General features: G+C 55.3%; 4 protein-coding genes across 10 annotated transcripts in view; 3 read left to right on the forward strand and 1 right to left on the reverse strand.

Moving 5' to 3' along the window:
- Positions 1-418: 418 nt before the first annotated feature.
- TMEM97 (transmembrane protein 97) lies at positions 419-4,449 on the forward strand. Its single transcript, XM_082068265.1, has 3 exons — positions 419-581; positions 1,971-2,115; positions 2,618-4,449. Exons 1-3 carry the CDS (start codon positions 462-464, stop codon positions 2,866-2,868), a joined length of 516 nt encoding a protein of 171 aa, XP_081924391.1. The 5' UTR covers positions 419-461; the 3' UTR covers positions 2,869-4,449.
- A 154-nt stretch (positions 4,450-4,603) lies between these two features.
- IFT20 (intraflagellar transport 20) lies at positions 4,604-7,022 on the reverse strand. Its single transcript, XM_082068266.1, has 4 exons — positions 6,751-7,022; positions 6,448-6,533; positions 5,154-5,257; positions 4,604-5,036 (listed from the first exon to the last, which is right to left on the reverse strand). The coding sequence occupies exons 1-4, from the start codon at positions 6,875-6,877 to the stop codon at positions 4,955-4,957; spliced, it is 399 nt and encodes a 132-aa protein (XP_081924392.1). The 5' UTR covers positions 6,878-7,022; the 3' UTR covers positions 4,604-4,954.
- Positions 7,023-7,134: 112 nt separating this feature from the next.
- Positions 7,135-19,671, forward strand: TNFAIP1 (TNF alpha induced protein 1). Of its 2 annotated transcripts, XM_082068379.1 has the most exons (8): positions 7,135-7,217; positions 8,730-9,066; positions 10,701-10,870; positions 12,190-12,279; positions 12,384-12,436; positions 14,551-14,746; positions 15,929-16,168; positions 19,561-19,671. In XM_082068379.1, the coding sequence occupies exons 2-7, from the start codon at positions 8,850-8,852 to the stop codon at positions 16,145-16,147; spliced, it is 945 nt and encodes a 314-aa protein (XP_081924505.1). In that variant the 5' UTR covers positions 7,135-7,217; positions 8,730-8,849; the 3' UTR covers positions 16,148-16,168; positions 19,561-19,671. The 2 variants fall into 2 exon arrangements, with proteins under 2 accessions (XP_081924505.1, XP_081924504.1); XM_082068378.1 differs by lacking the exon at positions 19,561-19,671 and having other exon boundaries at positions 15,929-19,549.
- Positions 19,654-26,648, forward strand: part of SGSM2 (small G protein signaling modulator 2) — a 36,192-nt gene continuing 29,197 nt past the window's right edge. For 5 of the 6 annotated variants that reach the window (XM_082068373.1, XM_082068376.1, XM_082068377.1 and 2 more), the window contains exons 1-2: positions 19,656-20,043; positions 24,874-24,949. In XM_082068373.1, coding sequence (XP_081924499.1) covers positions 19,774-20,043; positions 24,874-24,949 — 346 coding nt within the window. In that variant the 5' untranslated portion in view covers positions 19,656-19,773. Of the gene's footprint in view, positions 20,044-24,873; positions 24,950-26,648 lie in introns of all 6 variants that reach the window. The other variant, XR_014185636.1, reaches the window with a different exon arrangement.

Raw genomic sequence — 26,648 nt, forward strand, 5'->3', positions numbered from 1 at the left:
AGCACTTTTCTCCTCCAGCCGGTGTGTTGGAGGAAGCTCATCGGCTGAAGGAAACCGGGAAAACCCCGGCAAACGGCCCGTCACGATCGCCATCCGCCCCCTCCCGCGCCCCCTCCCGCGCCCCCTCCCGCGCCCCCTCCCGCGCCCCCTCCCGCGCCCCCTCCCGCGCCCCCTCCCGCGCCCCCTCCCGCGCCCCCTCCCGCCCGCCGGGCTCGGCGCAGCCGCTCCTCAGCGGTGGGCGGGGCCCGCGGCTGGTGGGCGTGGCTCGGCTTGCTGGGCGGGGCACTGTCGGCTGGTGGGCGGGGAGTTTCGGCCGGTCGGCGGGGCCCAGGGCGGTGGGCGGAGCGGTCTCTGGCGGTAGGCGGGGTTTGGCGCGGTGGGCGGAGCGGTCTCTGGCGGTGGGCGGGGTTTGGCGCGGTGGGCGGGGCGGTCTCTGGCGGTGGGCGGGGCTCGGCGCGGTCATGGCGGCGGCTCCGCGGTGGCGGGAGCGGCTGTTCGCGCTGTACTTCCTCTCGCACGTCCCGGTGACGCTGCTGATCGACCTGCAGCCGCTGCTGCCCGCCGGGATCCACCCGCCCGCCGTGAGTACCGGGGGCGCGGGGCCGGGCTCTGCGGGGCCGCGCAGCGGCCGCTGGGGGTGGCGGAGCCTGGGGCGGTTTTTACAGAATCGAGTATGTGGAGACGTGAGGGGGGGACGAAACACTGCGGTGCGTTTCCTACAATGAAGTGGTATTTGGAAGTGAATTCCGTACTTGCCGCCGGCCCGGCGAACGTCGCCGCTCGGGTCATTCACTGGGCGGGACGATCGGTGCGTTTGGCGGCGCGTTCCGCAGCGCGGCCGCTTCTGGGCTCGAGGGGGTGACTCGGGGCGCGCGGGGGCGAGCGGCCCGTGGGGCGACCGGGGGGGGCGGGCCCGGGGCGCTCCTGTGCTCTGCGGGCCGGGAGGGGCCGGGCTCCGGGCCGGGTTCCGGGCCGGGCTCCGGACCGAGTTCCGTGCCGGGCTCCGGGCCGGGCTCCGGACCGAGTTCCGGGCCGGGTTCCGGGCCGGGTTCCGGGCCGGGTTCCGGGCCGGGTTCCGGGCCGGGTTCCGGGCCGGGCTCCGGGCCGGGCTCCGGACCGAGTTCCGTGACGGGCTCCGGGCCGGGCTCCGGAGCGGCCGCGCTGCCACGTGCCCCGCGCGGCCTCGCCAGCACGTGCCCGGCGCGGGCGCCGCTGCCCCGGCTGTTGGTAAAAGTCTCTGGTTTGCTGGGTTTTGGATAAACTTAGAGGTGAAAAGAAACAATAAAGTCATTTAAATGAATAGTTGGATAGAAGGTAATGGGTTGAGCTCTGGTGGTCAGGATGAGATCAGCTGTAAGTTCCTACACAAGCTTTACAATTAGTGAGTTTGAATTTTGCCGTCAGGATTGCCTATAGAATTACTCCATTATAGAAACCAGTCTTAATTAATGGTTAACTAGCAAATATCAATACCTATCTTTCTGTTCAAAGTCCACCTCAAAGCCACGCTGGAATTTACATTTCTGTCATGGAAACGAATTGCAGCTCCCTAATCCAAACTCGTCCATCAGGCAGCGGTGGGACAGGGGACAGCGCGGGCAGGCGTGGGCTGAGCCCACCGAGCCGTGACAGCGGCGCCGAGCGGGACGAACGCGAGTGCTCCCACACCTGCCAATGCCAGGGTGCGGGTCTTGGCTTTGGGATTGTTCTGGTAGGAAATGACACGACAAATGGTTCTTGGAAAGCAACTGCGCTTAGTGCTGTCGTAATCCTGAAACTGCCTGCCGTGCAAAGCTCACATGCGCTTAATGGGATGGTTCGTCACTCTAAGACTTCAGGAACGTCGTCCCCATCCCAGTGCAGTTAGCAGAACGAAGCCTCGTGCAGCACGACGAGGCCGCTCAGGCTCCCGCTCGGCGGCGGGTGCGTGTGACGCAGCCCGCGTGACGCCGGCCGTTCTGTCCCCGCAGCTGGCGGCGCTGCTGCAGTGGTACACGGCCGCCTTCCGGGACCCGCTGATGCTGCAGCCCCCCGAGTGGTTCACGGCGTTCATCTACTGCGAGGCGTTCCTGCAGCTGCCGTTCTTCCCCGTGGCAGGATACGCCTTCCTGAAAGGTTGGTGTGAAACGCGTGGGGACGTGTCCCGCGCAGCATTTCTGTGTCTGTGCAGCAGAGAACATTTATTTATCGGTCTAAAGCAAATACGTCCCGGGTGCAGTGCGGTGCTGAGCTGCTTTCCGGGCAGGTTTCATTGGAGAAAGCAGCACGGAATAAGACCTGTCAGAAGCAAAACTCTGAGCGGGGGCCCGTGCCCACTGCGGCCATTTATCTGTGAGCAGCATCAGCGTCTGACACCGGGCGCTGTCCAGGGGAGAGAGTCCTGGGTCAGGCCTGTGGACTCATCTCGTTACTTTAAAACTTTCACGATCACGCCATTGTTCCAAATTTCCATAGAGGTAGATAATTGTCATGGGTTGCTACTGCCGGTACCTGTGTAACGTGATTTCTGGCTCACCCTGTCAGACAGAGAGCGGCTCATGGTAGTTTAAAGGCCATTGAATTCTGCTTGTTCCAAACTAATACACTTGAATACTGTTTCCTTTTTGCTCCGCTACAGGTGGCTGCAAATGGATAAGGACGCCTGCGATTATCTACTCCACCCACGTAGCCACGACTCTGTTTCCCATCCTGGCGCACATCCTGTTCCACGACTTCTCCAAGTCTGAGCACTCGGGGCCTCAGACGCCGCGCGAGCGCCTGACGCTGCTGTCGATATACCTGCCGTACCTGCTGGTCCCGCTGCTCATCCTCTACACCATGCTCCGCAGCCCCCACTACAACCAGGCGGACAAGAGGAAGAGGAAGTAGCCCCAGCAGCGGCTGCACCGCAGCTCCGTCCCGCTCCGCTGCAGCCCCTGCGCTGGCGTCCCTGGACAAGCGGCTCTGGCGGCGCTGGCTGCAGCAGCGACGACCTGAGGACCTGCACCAGGAACAGGACTTGGTTTGAGTCTACGGCTCCTTCCATCCGAGTTTAATGCTCTCCCCCGCCCCGGCTCCGCGCTGCGTCCCCCCGCCCCGGCTCCGCGCTGCGTCCCCCCGCCCCGGCTCCGTCCCCTGTCCCGGCTCTGCGCTCTGTCCCTGTCCCAGCTCGGTCCGGTCGGTGCAGCCGCCTGTGCCGCAGCCCCGCGGGTCCCTCCCTCGAGGGGTTTTGTGCGGTACCCCTGCACAGGAACAGGAGCTGTTGACCATTTGAGGTGTAGTTGTGTGGCGGGGGGAGCCACAGCCGATCCTTTTCCTTCACGTTCCCTTTTCCAGGGTGACTGTTAGAAAACCGCTTCAGTAACAAACTGGTCTTCCAAGAGCAAAACCCAGAGCTGGTTAACGCAAAGCTGTGCTTTTGAAGCATTGCAAATCATACGATCATTCTCTACTTCCTTGCTCCTTCCTTTAAAATTTCACCTTCCTTTGCTCTGCTTCAGCCGTGGTACATCCTCAGTGTCTGATCAACGAGAAATGTGCCAAAATCTGAATTTCCAAATGCGTATCGTGAGCTTTGACATGAGGATACTGCTGGAGTTCCGAAGTACTTCAGGGTTGTACTCGAGGATTTCTAAATTGCTCTCTTCTATGAAATCACTTCTAGTATGGAAATAAATAACTAAATGCATTAAACTGCATTTAATCTTCTTAAGGGAATGACTGAAAGGAACTTAAAATGACCATGACATCATAGACAGTTCACAAAGAAATATACACATAAGCTACAGTAAATAAACCAGACTACTGATGGAGATTCTGGGGTGGTTGGGGCTTTGTTTGATTCGTTGGTTCATTTTAAGTTCTTAATCTGATCTGCAAGAATCAAACTTGGAGAGTGTGTAAAACAGGTCACGGAGGAGGCGCTTCAGTCCCTGCTTGTGCATTTCAGGACTTGGCGGGTGTAAAATGCTCCCAACAGGCCAACGGTCCGTGTTTGGGAGCCTGGAGACTGACATGAAGTGCATCTGTTCACACTTCAACACAGGCTGGATTTCAGATCCCAAGGCTGAGCTGTTCAGTGGGTTTTAGATCCCAGGGCTGAGCTGTTCAGTGGGTTTCAGATCCCAAGGCTGAGCTGTTCAATGGGTTTCAGATCCCAGGGCTGAGCTGTTCAGTGGGTTTTAGATCCCAGGGCTGAGCTGTTCAGTGGGTTTCAGATCCCAGGGCTGAGCTGTTCAATGGGTTTTAGATCCCAGGGCTGAGCTGTTCAGTGGGTTTTAGATCCCAGGGCTGAGCTGTTCCCTGTCACACCTGCGGTTCTGTCACCACCGAGGCCCGTGAAGGACCCGACTCTGCCCTCCCAGGGTGGACGCACCTGGGGCACAGTTTGATGTTCTTCATTCTGCTGTATTTTCTGTTTCACGAGTCCGTAATTGATCCGTTCTGCTAATCACAACTCGTTGGGGTGTTTCCTAACTCTGTAGAAACAAAATCATCTGGTCAATATAAATGAAAGTTACGGTGGCTTGTGTGTTGTGTCTCTTGCGGACATGGAAAATACTCCATAGGAAAACCGCTGTGACTGTCCCGGGAGCTCACAAATAACATCACAGAAACAACTCACTCTGATATATCCAGAAAATCTGAAAACAATACTTTATTTCCTGATTTTTTGAAAGAGCTGTGCAATGCAAAAAGTGAGAGACATGACAACAGCAGCACTAATTCAACTATAATGTGAATTAGAACTACTGACTGTACAAAACTTTTATAAAATCAAAGGACAGAACAGTCTTTACAACTGTTAGAAAACCCTCCTTATTGCCACTTTAGTGTAAATCACACTGAATTAAAGACATTTCTGTTTGTACAAACCAGCTTATTCACTCACACACAGTGAAAAATTGCATATTTTTTAAATTCTCGAGATTCTGGAATGGTCAAGTTTCCAAGTTCATTTTTATCTTGAAATCCTTTATTTCTGAAAAATGAATTGGTCGATGAATTCGTTCTGGTCTGCTTCGATTTTGCAGAGAGTCTCGTACTCTATTCGGTACCTGAAAGAGAAAGGCCAGAGGGTCCCCAGCGCGCGTCGCGTCCAGCGCAGCGGCTGCGGGCGCCGGGACGAGCGCGGGACGGACCCTCCCCAGCTGTCCCCAGAGCAGCAAACCCACCTCTCCAGCTGCATCTTCTTCTCCGCTATCAGAGCCTGGAGCTGCTGCTCCTGCGCTTCTCTTTGCTTCGCCATGGACTTCAGCAGATTCCGCGCGCCAATGGCCTGTCAGAACGGGAGGGCAGAGATGTGCTGGTGCTGGGGTTTTACATGTTTTAACCCTTTCACCACAGCAGGGCGCGTTTGAGGCGTTTCAGGGAGGGCGACATCGGAGCAGCCCCTGTAGAGGCTGAGAATCCCTTCACACTCGAGGAACCGGAGTCCCCGACCCCTCTGGAAGCAGCAGCTGGTCAGTGGTGGCGGCACTGACGGACACACGAGCTCTGGCTGCGGCTTTTCCCCCAGAACAAGGAAGGCAAAAAACCAATTACCTACAATCATGCTAAACATTCATTTCTATTTCCACAATAACATGTGAAAAACCCACAGCACCGGGTGTCCCACAGAAATACAGAGAATATTTCAACGGTAGTTACAGGGCTCTTCACTGATCTGGTCTTGAGAAAGCCCTTCTCCTCATCCTCCTCATCCTCCCCCAGGGCACCCTGAGGACAAAGCTCCACCAGAGTGGTGACAAAGCAGAGGTGCTGTGTGTGCGCGGGGGCAGAGCGCAGGGGCAGAGCGCAGGGGCAGAGCCGCGGAGCTGCAGGGGCAGAGCCGCAAGGGCAGAGCCGCAGGGGCAGAGCCGCAAGGGCAGAGCCGCAGGGGCAGAGCCGCAGAGCCGCAGGGGCAGAGCCGCGGAGCCGCAGGGGCAGAGCCGCGGAGCCGCAGGGGCAGAGCCGCGGAGCCGCAGGGGCAGAGCGCAGGGGCAGAGCCGCAGAGCTGCAGGGGCAGAGCCGCAAGGGCAGAGCCGCAGGGGCAGAGCGCAGGGGCAGAGCGCAGGGGCAGAGCCGCAGGGGCAGAGCCGCAGGGGCAGAGCCGCAGGGGCAGAGCCGCAGGGGCAGAGCCGCAGAGCCGCAGGGGCAGAGCCGCAGGGGCAGAGCCGCAGGGGCAGAGCCGCAGGGGCAGAGCTGCGGAGCTGCAGGGGCAGAGGGCAGGGGCAGAGCGCAGGGGCAGAGCCGCAGAGCCGCAGGGCTGCGGGGTGCGAGCGCAGCGACGTGGTGCGGCTGGAGCTCTGTGGCCGCTGGTGTGGATGCAGAAGCCCCGTGTGCCGGTGCTGCAGACAGCCGGCCGGTAACCGCTGCGGCAGCGCCGGGCCCAGCCCGGCAGAGAGCGGCTGTTCATGCAGGAGAAGGGGAAGGAGAGCTGCGGCTCTGCAGGGCGCAGGGGCACGAGCGGCCGCCGAGCGCACGTACCTTCATCTTCTCGCTTTCGGCAGCTTTTGCCAGTTGATCGACAAGCTCAATTAAGCTCCCCACTATTCTCTGAAACTCCACTATCTCTGCAAAGAAAAGCAGCTGTCAAGGACATTCAGAACAGCCCAAAGCCCATCGGCTCTACCGCCCGCGCAGCCCGTATGGTTAGAGCTCACTGCAAACAGCTGAGATTGGCTTTGCCTTTAGATGCGCTATAAAAGGGGTAAAAGAAGGAGAAAAGCCCCTGAGTGTCCATGGGGTCACCGGAGCCCCCTGTGCCCCGGGGCCGGTGCGGGGACTCACTGTCCAGGAAGGCCCGGCACTCCTCCCGCAGCCGCGCCGTCTGCTGCGCCGCCCCGGGCTCCAGCACCCGCAGCTTGTTCAGCTCGTCCAGGTGCAGCCCCGCCGCGCCCAGCGCCGCCTGCGCCATCTCCGGCGGCAGCGCGGAGCGGAGCCCGCGGCACGGAGCGCACGGAGGGCGCGGAGGGCGCGGAGGGCACGGAGGGCACGGAGCCCGCGGAGCGCACGGAGCCCCGAGCCCCGCGCCGACCCGCCGCGACCGCGGCCGAACGGGGCCCGAACACCGCCGGGCACTTCCGGCTCCTCCGCCACTTCCGGCTCCGCTGCCACGGCGACAGCGCGCGCCCGCGCGGGGCACGCCGGGAGCGGTAGTTCTGGCGCCGCCGCGGGGCACGCCGGGAGCGGCAGGAAGCGGTTCCGGGTCGCCGGTCCCTCAGCGCAGCCGGAGGAGATGAGCGCAGGCGGGGCCGGTGAGCGCCGGGGCTGCGGGCGGGCTGGGCCGGGGCCGCGTCCCGGCGGGTCCCGAGCAGTGGCCGCGGGCGGGCCGGGCCCCGGAGCCGCTGCTGGCTCAGCCTCCGTTCGCTTTCTCAGGTGCCGGAGCGGCCGCGGCGGGAGGGCCCGGGCGGCGGGCGGGGGCCCGGGCAGGGGGCCGGGCGGCGGGAGGGGCCGTGCCCCCGCCGTGCCCCCGCCGTGCTGCCGTGCCCCCGCCGTGCTGCCGTGCCCCCGCCGTGCTGCCGTGCCCCCGCCGTGCTGCCGTGCCCCCGCCGTGCTGCCGTGCCCCGGTGCGCGAGGCCTCGGCCGGGCGGGCCCCGCAGGCCGGGCCGCTCGGGCACTCGCGTGTCCCGCGGGAGCGTCGCCGGGGCGGGCGGGCGGTTCCTTCCGTGGGAGCTCTCGGCAGCGGCCGCTTCCTGGCGCGGCGCCCGAGCGGTTGTGTCGTTGTTCCCGGTCCTGCCGCCCGCACCGGGAAGGAAGGGACGAGAGAATTTTCCCTGTTAACGCGGGTGGTTGAAGGTCACGGCGCCGTTTACAGCAGAGCCCTCCTGGCGCACCGGCTGCCGCGCGCGCTGGAGCGGTCGCGGTGACTCGTGCGTGGGTCGTTCCGCGCGGCTCCAGCTCCGCGCCGGCCGGGCTGAGGCCGTGGGAGGGGGACCCGCCGGGTGTGCTGCTCTGCCGGCACAGCCGGGCTGTGGCTCCGCAGAACGCTGTAAGGTTGTTGTAAGGAAGGGGCTGCGGGGCCGGGCCGTGGGAGGGGGACCCGCCGGGTGTGCTGCTCTGCCGGCACAGCCGGGCTGTGGCTCCGCAGAACGCTGTAAGGTTGTTGTAAGGAAGGGGCTGCGGGGCCGGGCCGTGGGAGGGGGACCCGCCGGGTGTGCTGCTCTGCCGCACAGAGCCGGGCTGTGGCTCCGCAGAACGCTGTAAGGTTGTTGTAAGGCAGGGGCTGCGGGGGCCGGGGGCAGCTCAGCGCCCACAAACCTGCACCCGCAGGCGTTTTTCCCCTGTTGCCAAAGGTCTTCACGGCAACACAAGGTGTAGTTGCTTCCGGTGCTGATTTCCTTATTTGCAATGGATTATAGTAAACACCTCTGAGCCATGGTCAGGAGGAACTGTGTTACCTGTGGTGCTTGGACAATTTCTGATTGATTATAACCCTTGGTGGCTGTGTTGGAGCCATGTCCTTCTCTAACCCCGCCACTGTAACACGCAGCCCTTGCTGCCGCTCGCTTACGGCGCGGGAACGGCGTTCCTGGCCTGTCCCACGTGCTGCATGCAGCTGCCGCGGACTGGGGTTTGTTCCTGGGCTGCTGGGCCGAGTGGAGTCACAAACAGCTGTGTCTGAACTGTGCTCTGCAGACCAGCTAAGCCTTGTTTCGTCAGAACGGGTGTAGATGTGTCCTTAGGAATCTACTGAAACGTGGGCTCCGTGGGTTTGGTGTAAAAGGCAAGTCCAGGCTCTGTGTTGATTTCCACGTCTGTGTCTCCAGGCCCGCGGGGTGTGAGCGCCGCTGCCTCGCCGTCCTCGTCTGCTGGCTCGTGACTCCTCACCAACCACGGCGGAATCCGTCAAGCCCACGCTCTGCAGGGTCGTCATCTACCTACAGAAGATGTCGGGGGACACGTGTCTGACCACCGCGCTCTGTCCGGCTGCGGGGCCCAAGCCCAAAACTTGCAGCTTCAAGGGGGGCAGCCTGGGTAACAAATACGTGCGGCTGAACGTCGGGGGCTCGTTGTATTACACCACAGTGCAGGTGCTGACCAGGCACGACACAATGCTGAAGGCCATGTTCAGCGGCAGGATGGAAGTGCTCACAGACAAGGAAGGTAAAGGAATGTCTTGTGTTGTTGAGAATTCAGGAAAACAATCAGGTTTTGATGGTGTTTTTTTAAATATCTTAAGATTACGCTCAGTTAAGGACGTAGGGAAAGGTATATTCCAAAAATAACTTGGAACATTAGTCAGCCAATACCCATTGGCACTAACAATCCTCTGGGCTTTATAAAAACGTGTTCTTTTATTACTAAAATTAACTAGTGGAAGGACCGGTTCTCTCTCCTACGATCACAGCTGATGTGCAGATTGTTGATGTTGTTGTGAGGACTGAACAGACAGTACGTGGGTTGTCATTTATGTGGTGTCATGCAGTGGCATCATTCGAAATGCGTATGTGGGGAGGGACATTAGGTTTTCATCTTTAAAACTCAAAATAGCCTTGCTTGCCATGTTGAAGATTCCTGTTTTCCTCCTCGCAGTAGCATGTTGTGCTCACGGCTTCTGGCGCTGTGACCGCGTTCAGCCCTCAGTCCCGCAGTGTCAGTTCCTGCTGGACACGGAGGGTCGGCACTGTAAAATTCCGTAACGAGTTGCAGAGAGGAAAAGTGAGAAGAATCTAGCAGTGGATTAGTTTGCTTTCCTGTGGTGTTTGCTGTGATGACGTCCTATGAGAACACTTCAATACCTTTTTGCCTGCTCTCCACGCTATGGAGGAGGTTTGGCGCCGTACGAGGCCCCTGCGCATCCTGCGTGGCTGTTTGCCAGCGACTCTCACATCCTGTTTCCTCCTCAATGGGACTTCAGGGATGTTTTACAATTGCGAGAACTGTCTGTCTGCGGTTTCCTGTGCTGGATCCCCCTCTGCTCCCTCCCAATGTGCCTCTGTCCTCTCTTTGCTCCCGTTTGGAGACTGGAAGAGCCTTTTATCCCATACTGGGTCTTCCGTCTACACTTCTCTGTCTTTAGCTCTGACAACAGCAGAAGATGTGGTTGGAAAACTGCCGCATCCTCCGTGTTAGTCCACGGAGCTTAGCCCAGATCTCCTTGTGAACGCTTGTGAATTCTTTCTGCCAGTCTTTCCGGGCCTGGTGATGAGTTTCTAATTACCCAGCATTACGCTGTAGCAGCAGTTATTAAATCTATTCCCACACCAGGACAGCACACCCCATTTTGCTGGGAACACAACAAGCCTCTAAATAAAAGAAGCAAACCACTTCACAATAAGCTCTTTTTTTTTTAAGGTTTGGATGACTCGGGCAGTCAGTTAACGGATGTCAGTTAGACTTGCTGTAGTACTTAAAAGGTCTGTTCCTTTAGAATTTAATACAGAAAAGACAAAGCGCGGATAATCATTTTGGTCAGGCAGCCCACTGGTCGATTGATACAGCGCAGTCAGGTCCGCGCAGCAGTTTTAGTGTCTTGTGCTAGGAAGCCAAGTATTTGTAGCTTGAGGGTTTTCTTTTGGGGTGCGGGGAAGCAGGGAGGCCTGCGGGAGGTGCCAAAGGGGCTCGCTGGGGGGCTGCTCTGTAACCAGCCCTTTGCTCTCCTCCAGGAACCTTCACTGGGTGGGGAGGGAGCGGGGCCGCCTGCGCCTTCCAAACGTTCAGTTTATTTAACCCCTTTGAGGAGTTTTCTTGCCTCGCGGTGTTGAGATGACTGAAGTGATGCGATGGTTATTTTTCAGGCTGGATCCTTATAGACCGTTGCGGGAAACACTTCGGAACAATTTTAAACTATCTCCGAGATGACACGATCACACTTCCAAAGCACAGACAGGAGATCAAAGAGCTGATGGCAGAAGCCAAGTACTATCTCATTCAGGGCTTGGTGGACATGTGCCAAGCAGCTCTGCAGGTAAGAACTGCAAGTAGCCGCGAAAGATTTCTGTGGGTGTTTTGCTTATCAAATTTACGTAAGACAACTTGAGAGAGTATTTCACGGCCTGAGAGATGGCGTGGAGTCCTAGATGTACACAACAGCCGGGAAGGAAAATGAGACAGAGACGGGTAAGTTGTATGTGTATTCAAGTCCTAGTTCCCCTTGCTCTGTACACACACCTGAGATTCTGTGATGCTTTGAATAAGAGATTCAATTTAATTTATGATCTCCCTGGAGATGTTTTCAGACCCTTGTGCTATCACAGCACAGCCTTCCAGGCTGCAGGCACCTGTGTCTTAAAAAACCTTATGGCATTTTGCTAAATTTTCCCCAAGTTATGTCACTTTTAAGTATATAATATAGAATGAGTTTGAATATTTGGAAACATGGTAACTTTAGAGTTTGAATCTTAATGGAGAAAAATGGTAAGCAATGAGTACTTAAGGACTTTTCTTTGGATGAGTTCTGCAAATACTTAAGTTCATAGTAGCTTTATTCACTATACAAGTCTCTCTACATTCAGCTGATTGGAATCAGCTTGTTCTGCCAACTTTTAATAAGGTTAGGCCAGATGTGGTATGTATAGCTTATCATTAGTCTTAAGATTGTGAAATGAATGTTTCCTGCAGGACAAAACTTAGTAATTAATAAATGCCTGGCATGCCTGGTTCAGCTCTTGAAGCCACTGGAGGAAATGGAAAGCCACACTGACGATTTTCCTTTTGGTTTGGAATTTAAACCCTTTCTTCTAAGGACAAAATGTTCCAAGGCTTCCCCATTAGCTGCTGAGCTTTCCTTAATTTGCTGCCCGAGGACTCTGGAGTCACAGACCGTGCTGCGCGCTCTCGATCGTTGCTTTTGCATCGCGAGGGCCCAGGTCTGCGGTGACATGCTGTTCTTACCAAGTATTCAGTTTGTAGTGGCTGATGTTCCTACATACTGCGGTGTTTTCTGTTGATTCAAACTGGCGCAAACTCTTACAATCCTTTTCTTCAAAAAAAGATAGAATAATAAGCCCACTTAAATGAAACAGGGCTTGAGCTCACGGTACTTGCGACAGCCAAGAAGAACATCCACGTGCATGCCAATATTTCCATTACTGCTGCCTCCTGGGGACAGGAGCTCTGTGTGCAGCTCAAGGTAACTGGGCGGTTACTATGGCAACACAGAGCGGTTCCTCTCACCGCAGCTCTGGGAACGGCCGCAGGGGTCGGGGCGGCAGCGGCAGTCAGTGTTGGCTTTAGCGTTTCTCTCTCTCGAGTCTATTTCATCTCTCTCTCCCTTCTTCAAAACAGGACAAGAAAGACTTGTATGAACCTGTCTGTAGCATCCCTATTATCACGTCTCCAAAAGAAGAAGAGAGGCTGATAGAATCATCAATGAAAGTAACTGCTTTTCCACAACTAAGTAGTGAGAAACTGAATTTTTGCTAAATGTGCTCAAACACAGAACTTACCTTCTCTGCTTGTTTTTCTTTCTCTCCCCATAGCCTGTTGTTAAGCTGCTTTATAACAGAAGCAACAACAAATACTCCTACACCAGGTACGTCAGCTTTTTCCCCGCTGTAATGGGAAGTTTTCCCTGTGACTGTGGGAGTGGAGGGAGATGTGGTGCAACCTGACTTTCGTTGTTGTGTTTTTGACTGATGTGAATCTAAATGGAGGAGAACACAACACCCAGTGTCTGTCAAAGTCCAGCGGACGATCCACTTGTGTGAGAAATCACGAACAGGCTTGCGAGTGCACTGCACCTCTGCCAGCGCTCGCTGACCCACAGAAATTCTTCATGTTCTGATGCTTCTAAATGAATTAATTATTCGGTTACGAAGAAAGATTCTGCTCAGGAACAACCCAGAGAGGGCCAGGCTTTCCTCCTGCATAAAATAACGTTATTTACTTAGTTTTGTGCTGTAACTATCACAATCTCTTTGTTATGATGGTATCAGAATGGCTTTGGGTTTTCCCACGCCAGCCATGGAAGCGATGTGAGTAATGCTTCGTGCTGTGCAGAATCCTCATGTTTGGCCTTTTGAGGCTGAGATGCAACCTTGGAAGCTTTTATTCTCCGGACAAAGGGGCAGTCTGTCTGTCCGTCAGAGGTGGATTCTGATGGTGACGGTACTTCGGGCGGTCAGGGACGCTCCTGCGGCAGCGCTGAGGAGCAGCCGGTTTGCAGCACCCGCGTCCTGTGCCGGCCGTTGCGTTTGCCCCTCCCCGCGTGGCCCGTTGGCCCGCGGCAGCCATGCTGAAGCGAGCACGGGAGAGCAGATTAGTCACCGTGGGCCTGGAAATGTAAACGTACCAGTAACGAGAGCAACAGAATCCTGGATACCAGGCGGTGCTGGTATCTCACTCGCTGCAGGGTTCTAATTATTCCTGGCCTGTGAGTCTGCGTGCCTTGCTGGCATTTGAATGAGACATCTTTATTCAAAATTCCACTCTGCCTGCTAGCAAGCAAACATTTTTTTCCCCTTCTGTTCTTCCTGACCAACAGTATAAAAGGAGCTTTCTCAGTGACGTTGTCAGTGTGGTTTAGTAACATAAATGGCTGATGACTTCCACATTTTTTTTCCCAGCTCTGCCGCTTGATAGAAGCCCAGATTGCTTTAGCAAGTTGTTTTTGCGAGCTGAAGGTTTTGTCTGGTTGCACATCATCCTTTTTTGATTAACATCTGAACAGAAACACTCCTCACACCAAGGATTTTATGCCCGGCCCAGCCGTCCTTGGCGGTGTCCGTGGTGTCCCGTGCCCTCCCTGGGCCTCCCGCGGGAGCCGCGGCGCTGCACGCTGCAGTGGGTGTCACGTCTCTGGGGTGCTCTTGGCAGCACGCTGGGGATCTGGAGCCTCTGCCTCCAAAGAGTGAGGGATTCTCCCGTTCAAGCTAGCGAGCTTGGCCTTGCTGTCTGGGCAATAATGTGCTCACTAATTTCCATAGATTGCAGATAATTTCCCAGCCATCTATACAAAGAGACAAAGGGACACAGAGTGCTTATGTTCAGTACAGCTGCATTCAAGCTAATGTCGAGGAGTAAGGCTTTTACGTGTCCGGTTGGTTGTTGTTGGGTTTTTTTAATAACTTAATCAAATTGGACATTTATTTGCCATAATGTTATTATTGAAGTAAAATATTTTAAGTTTTAAGAATAGTTTTCCAATAGCTTTACTTGTTTTTAAAGCTATAATACATTGTATTGTTTTTTCTCTAGACCATCTAGATATTGCTTTGAAAAGTAATTAATAGTGCACATTGCATTGGCTGTCAATAAGACTTTCTAAATATTGTGTTCGCCCTGGAAATTTGTGGGTGGCACCAGCAGCCCCGGGTGCAGAACACTCGCTCCGGCGCTGGCCTTCGGTCAAGAGCTCCTTGTAGGTAGTTGATGTAATGATTTGGGAAATCGTGCTGTCGTTATTAATTATATAACTTGACCTCTAGAAGCTGGTGTGTTTGCTCATGGGGCTCAGAGCTTCTTATTTGTATCCGAAATTGGCTATTACCCTCTTTTCTTGGCAACATATGGCAATGAGTCACTACTTATTCGTATTCTGCAGTTAGATCAGTGCTCGAAGCTGTGGAGGAATAGGCATGTGGAATCTGTAGAGGTGGCCAGTTGGGAGACCACAAAGCCCACATTCCTTCTCTGTGGCTGTTTCAGTAACTCAGATGACAACTTGCTGAAGAACATCGAGCTGTTTGACAAGCTCTCTCTGCGGTTCAACAGCAGGGTTCTGTTCATCAAGGACGTTATCGGGGATGAGATCTGCTGCTGGTCCTTCTACGGGCAGGGCCGCAAGCTGGCGGAAGTGTGCTGCACCTCCATCGTCTATGCCACCGAGAAGAAGCAAACCAAGGTAACGCAGCGCTACCTGCCCGGCTCTGCTGGTTTTAAACCATCGGGGGGACGGTACATCACAGAAAGATTTCCTATAACTGAGGGCTAATTGCTAGGGACAGTAAATGTCATTTCTTGGGAAAGCTTTGCTACCAGCTCTCCTGAATATTGAGCTGCTGGTCCATGCTGTGGAGACCAGCCGGGTGGCTGCAGGATGAGCTGGTGGCTCGGTAGAAGATGCTGCATGCCAGGTAGAGTTCAGGGAAGATGGAACACTGTGGCAGCTTTGAAGGAAAGACTGAGAACGGTAATTCTGAAAGCATGTGCATTTTAGCACAAGTCCCGTAAAGCTGATGGACTTTGTGTGCCTGAAGCATGTAAACCTGTTAATTCTTCTCTAAATCAAGTAAAGATATAATTGTGCTCCTCATTATACCTACGGAAGTTTACTTCATCGCAGTTACTTCGTACTGCGTTTTGCTTGCACTGATGTAGTTATTGTATGTAATTGGACTAAATGGTTGTATCTGGGATTCTGAATTTCTCCAGAATGTTGGAAAGTATGTGCTAAAAAGGAGAAGACTGGGATGAAATCAATGGAATGGAAACTTGAGCTCGAACACTGTTCAGAAACATGATATGTTTAGCATCACTCTTGTATGTGCAAAGCTGTAGAATATCTGTTCAGCAGGAGCACATATTCCCAATAACAAACATATCTCGATTTCCCCACATTTCCAGTGATTCTTCTCAAAGTTGTTCCACCTCTGATTTTGCAAGGGTTACCTAAGGACTTGCTTTCAAGCGCAGTGCATCCTAAAGATGAGAGTTACATGCATGAAAATAGGATAAGGATTAGCATGACAAATCTGCAGAGTGTCTCTGATTTCAGGAGTTAACTGCTGCCTTGCGGTGGGGCGGGTGAGGTGACCAGGGTCCAACATTAGCTTTTAAGAATCAGATACACTGTATTCCATTCTAGAACAATCTAAAAGAAGAGGCGTGGTAGGAGAGCGGGCGGTGGCAGTGACCCTCTGCTGGGAATTCAATGGCTTTGCTCCATCTTTCCAATTTACGATTGTTTTACTATCTCTCTAGCGTATGTCTTTTGATGGTGCCAGTATCTCTGGACCTGCGGGCGCGTGCTCCAGTCGCGTTCTCCTGCACAGATCAGGAAAGGGCCCTGTGCTGTGTTTTGCAGGTTGAATTCCCCGAGGCACGAATTTATGAGGAAACACTAAACGTCTTACTGTACGAAACCCCGCGGGTTCCTGATAACTCCCTGCTGGAAGCAACGAGCAGGAGCCGGAGCCAGGCGTCTCACAGCGAGGACGATGAGGGCTTCGAACTTCGAGACCGAGTGCGCCGCATCCACGTGAAGAGATACAGCACCTACGACGACCGGCAGCTGGGCCACTAGCGCCCCGCCCCAGGACAGAGGGTTGGTGTCAGGGCTCGTCCGATGGCCTGGGGGAGATGAAGAGGGAGGGAGGGGTCAGCTGGACTCTGGATTGATCTCGTTTGGCTGCTCGGCTCCCTGGAGAACAAACGGGCGTTTGTGCGCACATAGCAACGCTCAAGGCCCAGGGCTGTGAGAACTAAGATGATGATTTTGCACCACGTGTTTAAATGCGGACTGGCCCCCTTTTTGTGTCACGTGAGGAGTGGAATTCGGCCCAGCAATTCTGACGGTGGGGGTTGCTCTTTCAGCACAGCTTTTCCTGAAGGAGCTGGCGTGGTGGCAAAATCTTATTCCAGATACCTGCCCTCTTAGGGCTTTGTATAATGGAATTTCCAGTTTTTAAATGAAGATACTGAAGAGGGGTGGAGAGAAGGTGGAGACAGGTGCTCTTAGCGAACAGCACACGTGCTGGCCCCAGCGGGGCGTTCGTTCGCTCTCAGCAGGCGACGCGCTGCACGAGCGAGTTCCGCTCTTCCCCAGCGCGCTTCGGAGGCCGCTGTTCCGAGGTGCCTGACCTAGAGCTCGTCCATTCCAAGGCAAGCGCTTCCCAAGAGCTCCCCACGTCATCAAAACCCCTCCTCTTGTGAAAAACGAGAAAACTTTAACAGTTGAAATATGTGCGAAATGACTTGTCTTGGGAGATGGAGAAGTGGGTGTGGGGAAGGAAGAAACTTCTTCGGGTTGGAAGACTCCAGGAGCAGATTGTGGCAGCATTGCTGCTGTTCTGGCTTGTGATCGTGAGATCCCGTTCATACAAACAATGGCAATATGGGGGATTAGTTTTACATTAGCTTCCTCCTGTGGCCCAGAAGTGCTAATTCATGTTCAATTTCTCAAGCAGCGGGGAAAAGCCGCAGTGACTAGGGACTGTGAATCTGTGACTAGGGACGTCCAGACTCAATATTTGATAACACTGGAAGAGCGAATTCCAGTCTTGTGTTCTACATCCCATCTAGAGCACAGAAGTGGAAAGAGAAGAATAGTCATAAATATCTTGTTCTAGCATGAAACCGCAAGAAGCTTTGGACACAGGACGGAGGTAGCTTATACTGACTTTTAAACCGAAATAATCACTTTATTTCTGGGCGCTTGGCTGGGTGCTAATTGTAATCTCGCTCTGCGGATTAGGTCTCTGGAAACAGTTTCAGGTTTAGTATTAAAAGCTGTTACTGTATTTTTAAATGGTTGAATCTGTGACCTACAGCTAAACATACAAGCAAATGTTACCACTGCCCTAAGCGGTTACCGCGTGCTGGCGTCGGCAGCCGTGGAGTGCGACAGCGGTGCAGCACGCGCCACAGCTGCCTTTATCTTCCCGTAGTGCACATGGACACGGACGCCTCCGGCTCCGCGATGGTCGGTCTTGAACTTACTGACCAGTGCCAGAGCTACCTGTCACTTTTAAAGGAAATCACTGCAAAAGCCTGACAAGAAAATAATTGCAAATTAATCCAGCAAAGTCATAAGTAGAATCGAGACGGCAGATGGTTTGGTAGTAACTGAAGCGGGAAAGGGCACAAAGAAGTTATTTCCACTCAAATAGGCTTTTCACAGTGAAATGGTGGGCTGGTGAGGGGTCGCCGGTGGCCGCAGCCCCGGGGCTCCGTTGCCCGGCGCTCGGCGCTCCTCCCGTCCCGAGCAGCGGTGCCGCAGCCGCGCGCCTGCCGTGCCGGGAAAGGCCTCTCTGGAACTCCGGTAACCTCTTCTCTTTCCATGTGGCCTTCTCTAAGCTGTTTTCCAGCTGGTTTCCTGTTGTGCCAGTGAAAATACAGCTGCTGAGATCAGTTTTGATAAAGATTTTGTGGGAGTTTTTTCTTTAATTCTGCTGCAGAGAGATGTGGAATTTTTGTAAGAAGTTTTTTTGCCCTCCACTCTACAATTTAAATGTCGCCGTGGTGGTCGCTCTGAGCTGCCAGCAGAGCCTGGAGTAACGGGGCCTTGTGCTGTGCTCAATAGCTTCAGCTTCTCCTCCTGGACTTTTTTCATCTTGGAACATGTGAGGCTGCTGCTTGGAATCCATGGGCGGCACTTCTCTCTCTCGACAAATGATTTATAGTTTTTTTCTTATTATAGTGAACGTTAACAGATCAAGTAAGTGATGCTGTGCCTTTGCAAGGGAGAGGTGCCTTTTGCCCCATTTCTAATGGATTAATTCAAACTACATCAGCTTGCACTTATTAGCTGCTGGAGCTCTTTTTGAGACCTTACTGTCCTCTTCACTCCTAAATTTAAGTGAACTTTTGCACATTTGAAGATAATTTTAGCAGACTGAATGAATGGAAGAGATGACCTGACATCTCTAAGAAGCACCGTAATAAAGGTGGCGTGTTTCTGTAACGGGGTGTTCACGTACCGCAGAGCGGCCTCGGGCTCTCCGCAGAGGAGACGCGGAGCCTTCAGCAAATGTCTGAGTTAAACAGCTTTTCAGCACCAGTGTTAATGAGGCAATAATGTCAGAGCAGAGCTCTGCAGGGCAGCGGCCTCCAGCTGCTCGAGAAATGCCGAGACAAAACTAAACGTTTAACCTTCACCTTGATGTTTAGTTTTTGGAACAGGAGGTGTTTATTATAAGGTTCCATCCCGCTGGCTTCTTATCTATTGCACTTGGTTAAAATAGAAAATGACTGTCGGGGAAGGGGGGCGCTGGAGGGGCCGGTGCTGCGGTGTTACCGAAGGGCTGCGTTGTGCATGGAGCCAGCAGTGCCTATGGTGGGTTTGATTAGATGGTTTTTCTCACTTTGTTACATTTTCAGGCACAGTTCACTCTCAGAAATACAGGTGAGGTACCTTAACTCAGTGTGTCTGGCCCAGCAGTCCCTGTCTTACACAATGAGATCATCTCGTCTGACAATCCTTGGCATTGGGTCTTTGCAGCCAACCCCGCAGCAGCCGTTCTGTTAGACGGGTTTGCTAAGAGCCGAGTGGGCACGAGTTCTGTTTCCAACCCCGCAGCAGCCGTTCTGTTAGACGGGTTTGCTAAGAGCCGAGTGGGCACGAGTTCTGTTTCCAGCTTTGCCACTAACTTGGTGACATACGGCGACTCAGTTCTTCTGGATGTGCAGAATGTGTCCTCGTCTGTAACAAAACGGTGGCAGGACCCTCCCCTACCTCAGAGGGATGTTCAAACCTAATTTGTTTAATGATAGTAAAGGACTTTAAATTTCTATAATATTTTGTATCCAAATGGTAGTAAATGAGCTAGCTGATCTTGTTTCAACTGACATTTCTGTGATCAGTTCTGTGATTAGTTATGGCAGTAACCGTATTAGCTGTTGATTTAAGTGTTTTCTCTTTTATCAGTGCATTAAATTGAAATGGAACACTAATTTTTAATAAAGTGTTATATTTTGTCTTCTGTGATTTTTCTCCAGCATCATAACTTCCTATTCGCCGTGTTGGTCTCTGCACCGCTGTTCTGCGCTGGAGTTGTGGTGCTCACCAAGCACGTAGGATTCCTAAACCACAGGAAAACTGGATCAGCGAACGGCTTTAGTGTTAATGGAGCTGGTGCTGCTTTTCACCCACGCCCGGCACGTGCCCGGGAGGCCCCGCCCCGCGGCCCGGGAGGCTCCGCCCCCGTTGCCATGGAGCCCCCGTTGCCATGGAGCCCCCGCAGCCGGGGCGGTGGCGGCAGGTGCGGCCCCGTCCCCGGTGACGTCAGCGCGGCGGAAGATGGCGGCGGAGCGGCCGCGGTGCCCGCAGCCCGCCCGCGCTCGGCCGCGCTGCGCGGACCCTTCGCCCCGCGGGCGCCGGCGGCTCTGAGCGGGCACGGCGGCGGCCCCGCGCCCCGCGCCGCCATGAGCTGCTCGGCGGACGCCGTGAAGGAGAAGCTGCTGTGGAACGTGAAGAAGGAGGTGAGCGAGCAGCGGGGCGGGCAGAGCCCCGCTCGCCGCCGCTCCGGAAGGCGGAGGTCCCGTCCCCGGGAGGGCTGCGGGGCCTGGGGCCGCCGGCCCGGCCTCCTGCGGCGCGTTCGGGCCGGTAGCGCGGGGCCGAACCTTCGTGCGATGGGTTCGGTTGATCTCCGGCGGTAGGGCCGGCAGTCAAGAGTTTGCGTAGAGTAAATAAAATAAAGCTTTGGCCAGGTTGGATTAAGCCCCGGGTTCCGTTCAGGAGCCGGTGAACGGGCGGTGCAGGGTTGTCCGGCTGCAGCCGTTCACCGTCTGCGCTGCCCGGGCCCTCCCGGCTGCACGCGGAGCCGGCGCCGGGCCGGGGTTCGCGCTGCGGCGCCGCTCGGGAACGTGTCCGTGGTTCGCGGGTGTTTCCGGGCGGCCCCGCGGCCGGGAGGTGCTGCTCCGCGGGTCCGGCTGCCCCGGCAGGAGCTCCCTTATTTCTGGTTCTTTACTAACTGTTCCTCAGCCATGAGCCCTCCAGGAGAAAGGGGGGAAATCAGTGATGGGGAAGCGAGTCCCGGGGCACCCTCGGTGCCTGGACTTGGCTCCTGCGTGGCGAGGCTCTGGCCGGAGCGCCGGCTCCAGCGGCAGCGCCTGCGCTTCGCGGAGCGTGAGGCTGCTGGGGGATCCGAGTTCTCACAGGGGCTGTGACAGTTCTGCGCTGGGGCGACCCGAGACCCGCGGGCGGACAAACCCCGAGCGCCCGCGGCCCGAGCGGGGACAGCGGCGTCTGGGCACACGAGTGGGGCTGCGCTGCCGCAGCCTCGCAACGAGCTGCTGCCCGTGGACGTGTTCACGGGACGGGGCTCCTGTTCCCCGTGGACACGCTCGCGGGACGGGGCTCCTGTTCCCCGTGGACACGCTCATGGGACGGGGCTCCTGTTCCCCGTGGCCGTGCTCGCGGGACAGGGTTCCTGCTGTGTGTTGCTCTGGGGTGGAGCGGCTGCGCACCCAGAGCGGGGTTTGTGCTGAGCCCCTCTCGGGGTCCCTGCAGGGTGCTCTGGGAGGGGGTGCCCGGTGCTGTGAGCCCCCCGGGTCCGTGAGCACCTTCCTGAAGGTGCTCCAGGTGGAAGCAGCAGCGTTGCACAATACGTGTGCACACCGTATTTTGCATTTCTGTGCCACTGTGTAACAGCTGTGTGTAGCTGCCTGTGCTCACACAGGAGCCAAGGGAAGATGCACCGCTCACCCATCACAGCAATGAGAAGTCTTTTGAAAAAGGCAGCTGTCCCTCTCTCTGCTCCTCCTGTCCCTCTCTCTGCTCCTCCTGTCCCTCTGCTCCTTCCCCTGGCCCGTTCACAGCTGGGGAAGTCGGGAGCAGCGGGGAGCGGGATTCAGTAAAGCTCAAAGGAAAAGTTGGTGCTACAGGCACGTACCTGGGCCCGTGTCTGGATGTTTGTTAGTGCAGAACCGCAGGGCTCTGTGGAGCGACCCGCGCAGCGCCGGCCGCAGGCACCGAGCAGCTGGTCCCTGCTGCTGCTAAATGCTGCGGCTTAATGCGGCCACCAACCTGCCACTGCATTTAGAAATGTAGCTTAAACTAGGACCTTTGAGCCAAGATCGTGTAAGGTTTCATTTGGAAGTGTGTGCACTTACTCTCCTGGGTTAATGTTTAAATATATAAATAAATGTGAGAAATGTTTTCCAGCTCTGAACACGGCAATCTTGTGCTAATGTACGAGATGGGGAGTGAAATGGATTTTCACGATCCAAGCCAGCTCAAGCTGAGGAGAACAAGTGGTATATAATTAAAAAATCTGAGGCTAATTTGTTTTTAAAGTCTCTAAAATGTTTTTAATCGGTCACTAGCTTTTAAATTACTTGAATAATGCTTCCAAGTGTTATTTGTACCTTCTGTGTCATCTGCTTTTTGTTTTGTCTTTGATGATTTTTTCCTTCTCCAAATCCTCACAAACGCTCGTTGGGGTTTGTGTTGGTTTGGCTCTCGGGGACTGGCCGGAGCTCCCCATCCCGCGCTGGCCACGGGGACGCGGCCCGTCCTGCTGCCGGGACACCGCGGGGCAGGGACCCGGGGGCGCCCGCGCTGCGGGTTTGTGTCTTAAACAGTCACGGGAGCCAAGGATTGAGCGCAAGCCCTGCCATACAAACCAGCAGGTTCACTGCCCTTAATGATGGGAATTAACTTTTTCTGATAGAGTTTGCAGCCTCATTTCTTTATTTTGCGTGAGTTTTCGCGCAGCCGCTCACACCCACGTGCGTGGCGTGTGCTGGTGCTCTTGTTTGCGAGCGTTGCGTGTCCTCGCCTGTTCTCAGAGCGATCGTTCCTTTCCCGTCCTTCACACCCGCTGTTCCCCGCTGGGTTGTTTTCCTGTCACCTCGGGACGCAGTGGAGCTCAGAGGAAGCGTATTCTTTCTTTATGTTGTTTACACCGAGCCTCTTAAAATCCAGTTGTCTTTGCAAATTATAAAATGGTTGTCTCCAAATCACTTGGTGCAGAGTGGTTTTTGGTTTTTGTCTCTCCCTCTCAGCCGGAACTTTTTCCTTTGGGAAAATTTAGTGCCATTTGCTTTTCCTGAGAGGGACTTTCAGTGCCCCCGGTAACGCGTGGATCTCGGGGGTTCTCATCGAAGGGCTGTGTAACGCGTTTTGGGAATTTAACTCTGCGGGGATTCACGCTGAGGCTGCACGTAAGTTCACATCTCAAACATTCATCTCTCTCTGCAGGAAAGTCTGTTGTGACAAGTGGACTCATAAACCAGGCTTTGCCGTGGCCGTTTCCTTCTGCCGACTGAAGCTGAGGGGTTTTGCCATTTCTGGGTTTAAACAGCATGTTTTCTAGCCATGAAACACACAGGTTAATAACCTTAGCAGTTTCACCCCCAAAAATTTCAGAGCCTTTCAGAAACACAGTGGCTCATCTTACAACTAAAATGCAACCGCTTTGGAGCAGAAATACAGCACTTATTTAACAGCTTGTGTTTACAGCACCCAGCGCTTCAAGAGTCACAGCAGGTCAGCGCAGCAGGGGTGGTGACGGTCCCTGCACCCGCTGCTGAGGGCGCCGTGCTGGACGGGGTTTGCTCTGTCGAGAGGGAAATGCTGCGGTGTTAGCGTGGTGCTGGTGATTCCGGTGCTGTGTGAGCGCTGCTGGTGTCCCCGCGGCGCTGGTGTCCCCGCGGCGCTGGTGTCCCCGCGGCGCTGGTGTCCCCGCGGCGCCGGTGTCCCCGCGGCGCCGGTGTCCCCGCGGCGCTGGTGTCCCCGCGGCGCCGGTGTCCCCGCGGCGCCGGTGTCCCCGCGGCGCCGGTGTCCCCGCGGCGCCGGTGTCCCCGCGGCGCCGGTGTCCCCGCGGCGCCGGTGTCCCCGCGGCGCCGGTGTCCCCGCGGCGCTGGTGTCCCCGTGGCGCTGGTGTCCCCGCGGCGGGCGGCCGAGGGGCCGCGCTGCTCCGCGGCTCTTTCAGAGACGCTCATGTGCAGTTTGGTCGGGCGCGCTGCTGCCTGCGAGTGGGCGTCTGTGTAGGTTGTGCTCAGAAAGCTTCATTGACAAGTGCCTCCTCAGAACAGAGCGTCACAGCAGCACAGCTCCCTGCAAAGAGCCGCACGGAATTGCGAGGGGAAGGTTTGTGTTCCATTGGATCAGAAACATTGGATGAGCTCCTTGTCCGGAGCAGCGTCCCCGAGTTCGGCAGCAGTGAGGATCGCGGTGGGACCGGAGAACGCTGGGACGTCCCCCCTGCCGCCCGCGCCTGGGGACGCTCCCCGGGGCGCAGCGTGGGGGTCGCTGCCCGGCCTGTCCTGGTCCAGCCCTGCCCGTGGGCCGACCTGCGGTGCTGCTGGTGAAAGGAGCGTTGGTTGGTGTATCTGAAACCTTTTGCTTATTTTTAATACACTCTAAGTTTTTGTTCCTGGGCTACAGATGGGGATGTAAATGACATACTGAGCTAATGAAGACTAATGACTGGGGTATGCCTGGGAAATGTGTGACAACGGGGAATCGGCCTCTGAGCTCTCTCTGCTGCGGTGCTCGTGGCGCTCAGAGGGACTGTGGTGAACCAGGCCTTTCTTGGGTGGATTAACCGTGGCGTTCTGCAGTGCGATGGGGCTGCGGAGGCCGGGTCGGTGTCCGTGTTGCACGGGCGGGCTGGCCCGGGTGCAGAGATGAGCTGCCGCGGAGCCAGCGGGTGGCAGGTGATTCCAAACCTCTGGCTGAGCTCTGGAACAAGTTTTCTTGGGTTCCTGCCAAGGCAAACAGACATCAAGCTTGTAAATCAACAATGATGCGAATAAAAATGTGAGAAGAGGATTGCTGGATAAACAGCGTAGTCCAGGTGCTGCCCGTGTGAGTTCCCTTCCATGAGACCGACTCACACCTTCTTGCTCGATATCCTCTTGCTCCTCCACCTCCCACTGCTTTACTGTAAGGTCCAAGGTTCTTATAGCAAATACTGAAGGCAATACATGATCTTGTTCCATGAGCAGAAGTGACTATATGCGGGAAGGCCAAGGATGAATCGTATAAAAAGTTTTGCATGGCCCTTCGGAACCTCTGCTGAAGTTCTCCAAAGGGCGCTCTGAGGCAATTCAGCCGTTTGTAGGGTCGTGCCCCAAACAGACCTGTCCTTGCTCCGCCAGAGCTTCCCTCGTCCCATGAAAAGCTACTCAGGCTTGTCCTTCCTTTCCCTTAGATGCTTTTATCGCTCCTTCCCTGCAAAGAGTAACTTGTGTGAGTTGTTGGTCTTTGGTGATAGGGAGGGGGCAGGCGAAGGCTGAAACAAACTCCCAAGTGCTGGTTTGTGCTGGGATCTTACAAATCTTCTTTTTGTTTCTTTATTTTAGGTAAAGCAGATCATGGAAGAAGCTGTCACCCGGAAATTTGTACACGAAGACAGCAGTCACATCATCGCCTTATGTGGTAAATGACACACAAAAGCGCTAATGCTACGGAATCTCACATTTCCTGCAGAAATGGGTTTTCTCTGCTGGTACACGCAGGGCATTAAGTGTTGGAGGTGGTTGCTCCCCACTGTGCTGAGTGCTGTGTTACATCAGTGGGGCGCTTGGGAGACTGAGGTCTAGGCTTTGGCATTGTGGACATTCTCGTGTATTTTTTAATATGATCAGTGAGCCTTTGTGTTGGCAACTTTTCCTCATCGCTGTATTTTGGAAGTTGCATTAGCAAGAAAATAAAATGTAATTGGAGATAGCGCATCTACCAAAGGCAGCTGGTGTTTCAGAGCGCTGTGAGTCAGTCACAGTCGGAGTGAGTTCTACAATTTCCTGGTGGTTTGCGTGGCCCCCGCAGACTCAGACTGTGAGCGTGGGGACACAGACCGTGCGCGTGGGGCGGCGGGCGGCCCGGTGAGCGTGGGGACACAGACCGTGCGCGTGGGGCGGCGGGCGGCCCGGTGAGCGTGGGGACACAGACCGTGCGCGTGGGGCGGCGGGCGGCCCGGCGCCGGGCGCTCGGCTCCCGGAGCCCGCGCCGAGGGGGACCCGCCGAACATCTCTAACCTGGCCCATCATTACTAGGGCCAATAGAAAACTAATGCTATTCATCAGACTTTGGTGTGTGGAGAAACATCACAGCAAGAAACCGCTGAGAATTAAAGCCACATGCAATTGTAAATATGTATGTTGGCCTGGGAATTCTTGGCTAGTTTGTCTTCTGACTTCAGATTGAAGACTTAACTGGGAGCCACGCTGAGAGTGGTTGGAGAACAGCCGTCACCTGAACGCTCTGGGTGTCGCAGAATGGAGTGTTTGCAGCCAAACGCACCCAGTTATGTGCTGGTGACGGTGGAGGGGTTGGGAAGAGTGGGAGTTGGGTTTGGAGATAAGTGGACTGTTCAGATGTGCTACTGAAAGCCAGAGTCTGAGAACAGGAAGCTTTTCCTACCGTGCCATGGCAATTCCAGCTTGCTGTGCGCGTGTGGCTGTTGTGTGTGCACAGAGACCGTGCAGGGGCTGCTCGCTGATCCCAGCTCATCTTTACTTACAGCTTAGGGAAGTCCATCCACTCTACGTGTTCAGTGTGGGAGTGCAAGATTAGGCCGTGTTCTCTGGCTAATGTTTTGTTGCTATTGACTGTAGCCGTTTCCTCCATAGAGGTTGTGGTTATGTTGAATATTCCCCTTTTATCTGCTCTGTATTTGTACTATACAGAGGGGAAAAAGTAACTGGGGTAACTAGCGGCGGGCTGGGGCCGGTGCGGGAGCCCCGCGCCTGCTGCAGGCTGCCAGTCGGGTCCGAGAGCCCCTGCTGCCCTGCCTCTGAGCCACCTTTGGAATTACGTTCTGGGTTAGAAATTGTGTTCTGTGAGATGTGCTGTGGCGTTGATGTAAGGGGTGGCGAGGTGGCAGCCATTTCTGTTAGTATCTGCTCGGCCATAATTTCCAATACTGTAAAATCTTCTTCGTATTTCTCCCTTCCTCCTGCTGGGTTCCAGGTGGGTTTGTTTTCTGAATTCTGTAGGGTCTGAAGAGCTAATGGCTCTCCATGAGCTGCCCTGTTGCTGCCCAGCAATCATACCTGTGCACCTGCGCTGAACGGAGGGCTCGGTGAGCTCTGAGCCCGGCGCGGGGAGCGGAACGTTCCCCCGGTGCCCCGGCCGG

The sequence above is a fragment of the Streptopelia decaocto genome (assembly GCF_964273445.1).
Source record: "Streptopelia decaocto genome assembly, chromosome: 18".
Lineage (NCBI taxonomy): Eukaryota > Metazoa > Chordata > Aves > Columbiformes > Columbidae > Streptopelia > Streptopelia decaocto.

What these genes read in the sequence shown, in the direction of transcription:
- TMEM97 (XM_082068265.1), top strand. Translation starts at nt 462, where the DNA reads ATGGCGGCGGCTCCGCGGTGGCGGGAGCGGCTGTTCGCGCTGTACTTC. An exon ending in CCGGGATCCACCCGCCCGCC is followed by an intron (nt 582 to 1,970) that starts GTGAGTACCGGG and finishes CTGTCCCCGCAG; the next exon opens with CTGGCGGCGCTGCTGCAGTG. An exon ending in AGGATACGCCTTCCTGAAAG is followed by an intron (nt 2,116 to 2,617) that starts GTTGGTGTGAAA and finishes GCTCCGCTACAG; the next exon opens with GTGGCTGCAAATGGATAAGG.
- IFT20 (XM_082068266.1), bottom strand. Translation starts at nt 6,877, where the DNA reads ATGGCGCAGGCGGCGCTGGGCGCGGCGGGGCTGCACCTGGACGAGCTG. An exon ending in GTGCCGGGCCTTCCTGGACA is followed by an intron (nt 6,534 to 6,750) that starts GTGAGTCCCCGC and finishes TTTTCTTTGCAG; the next exon opens with AGATAGTGGAGTTTCAGAGA. An exon ending in AAGAAGATGCAGCTGGAGAG is followed by an intron (nt 5,037 to 5,153) that starts GTGGGTTTGCTG and finishes TTTCTCTTTCAG; the next exon opens with GTACCGAATAGAGTACGAGA.
- TNFAIP1 (XM_082068379.1), top strand. Translation starts at nt 8,850, where the DNA reads ATGTCGGGGGACACGTGTCTGACCACCGCGCTCTGTCCGGCTGCGGGG. An exon ending in AGTGCTCACAGACAAGGAAG is followed by an intron (nt 9,067 to 10,700) that starts GTAAAGGAATGT and finishes GTTATTTTTCAG; the next exon opens with GCTGGATCCTTATAGACCGT. An exon ending in TGTGCCAAGCAGCTCTGCAG is followed by an intron (nt 10,871 to 12,189) that starts GTAAGAACTGCA and finishes TCTTCAAAACAG; the next exon opens with GACAAGAAAGACTTGTATGA.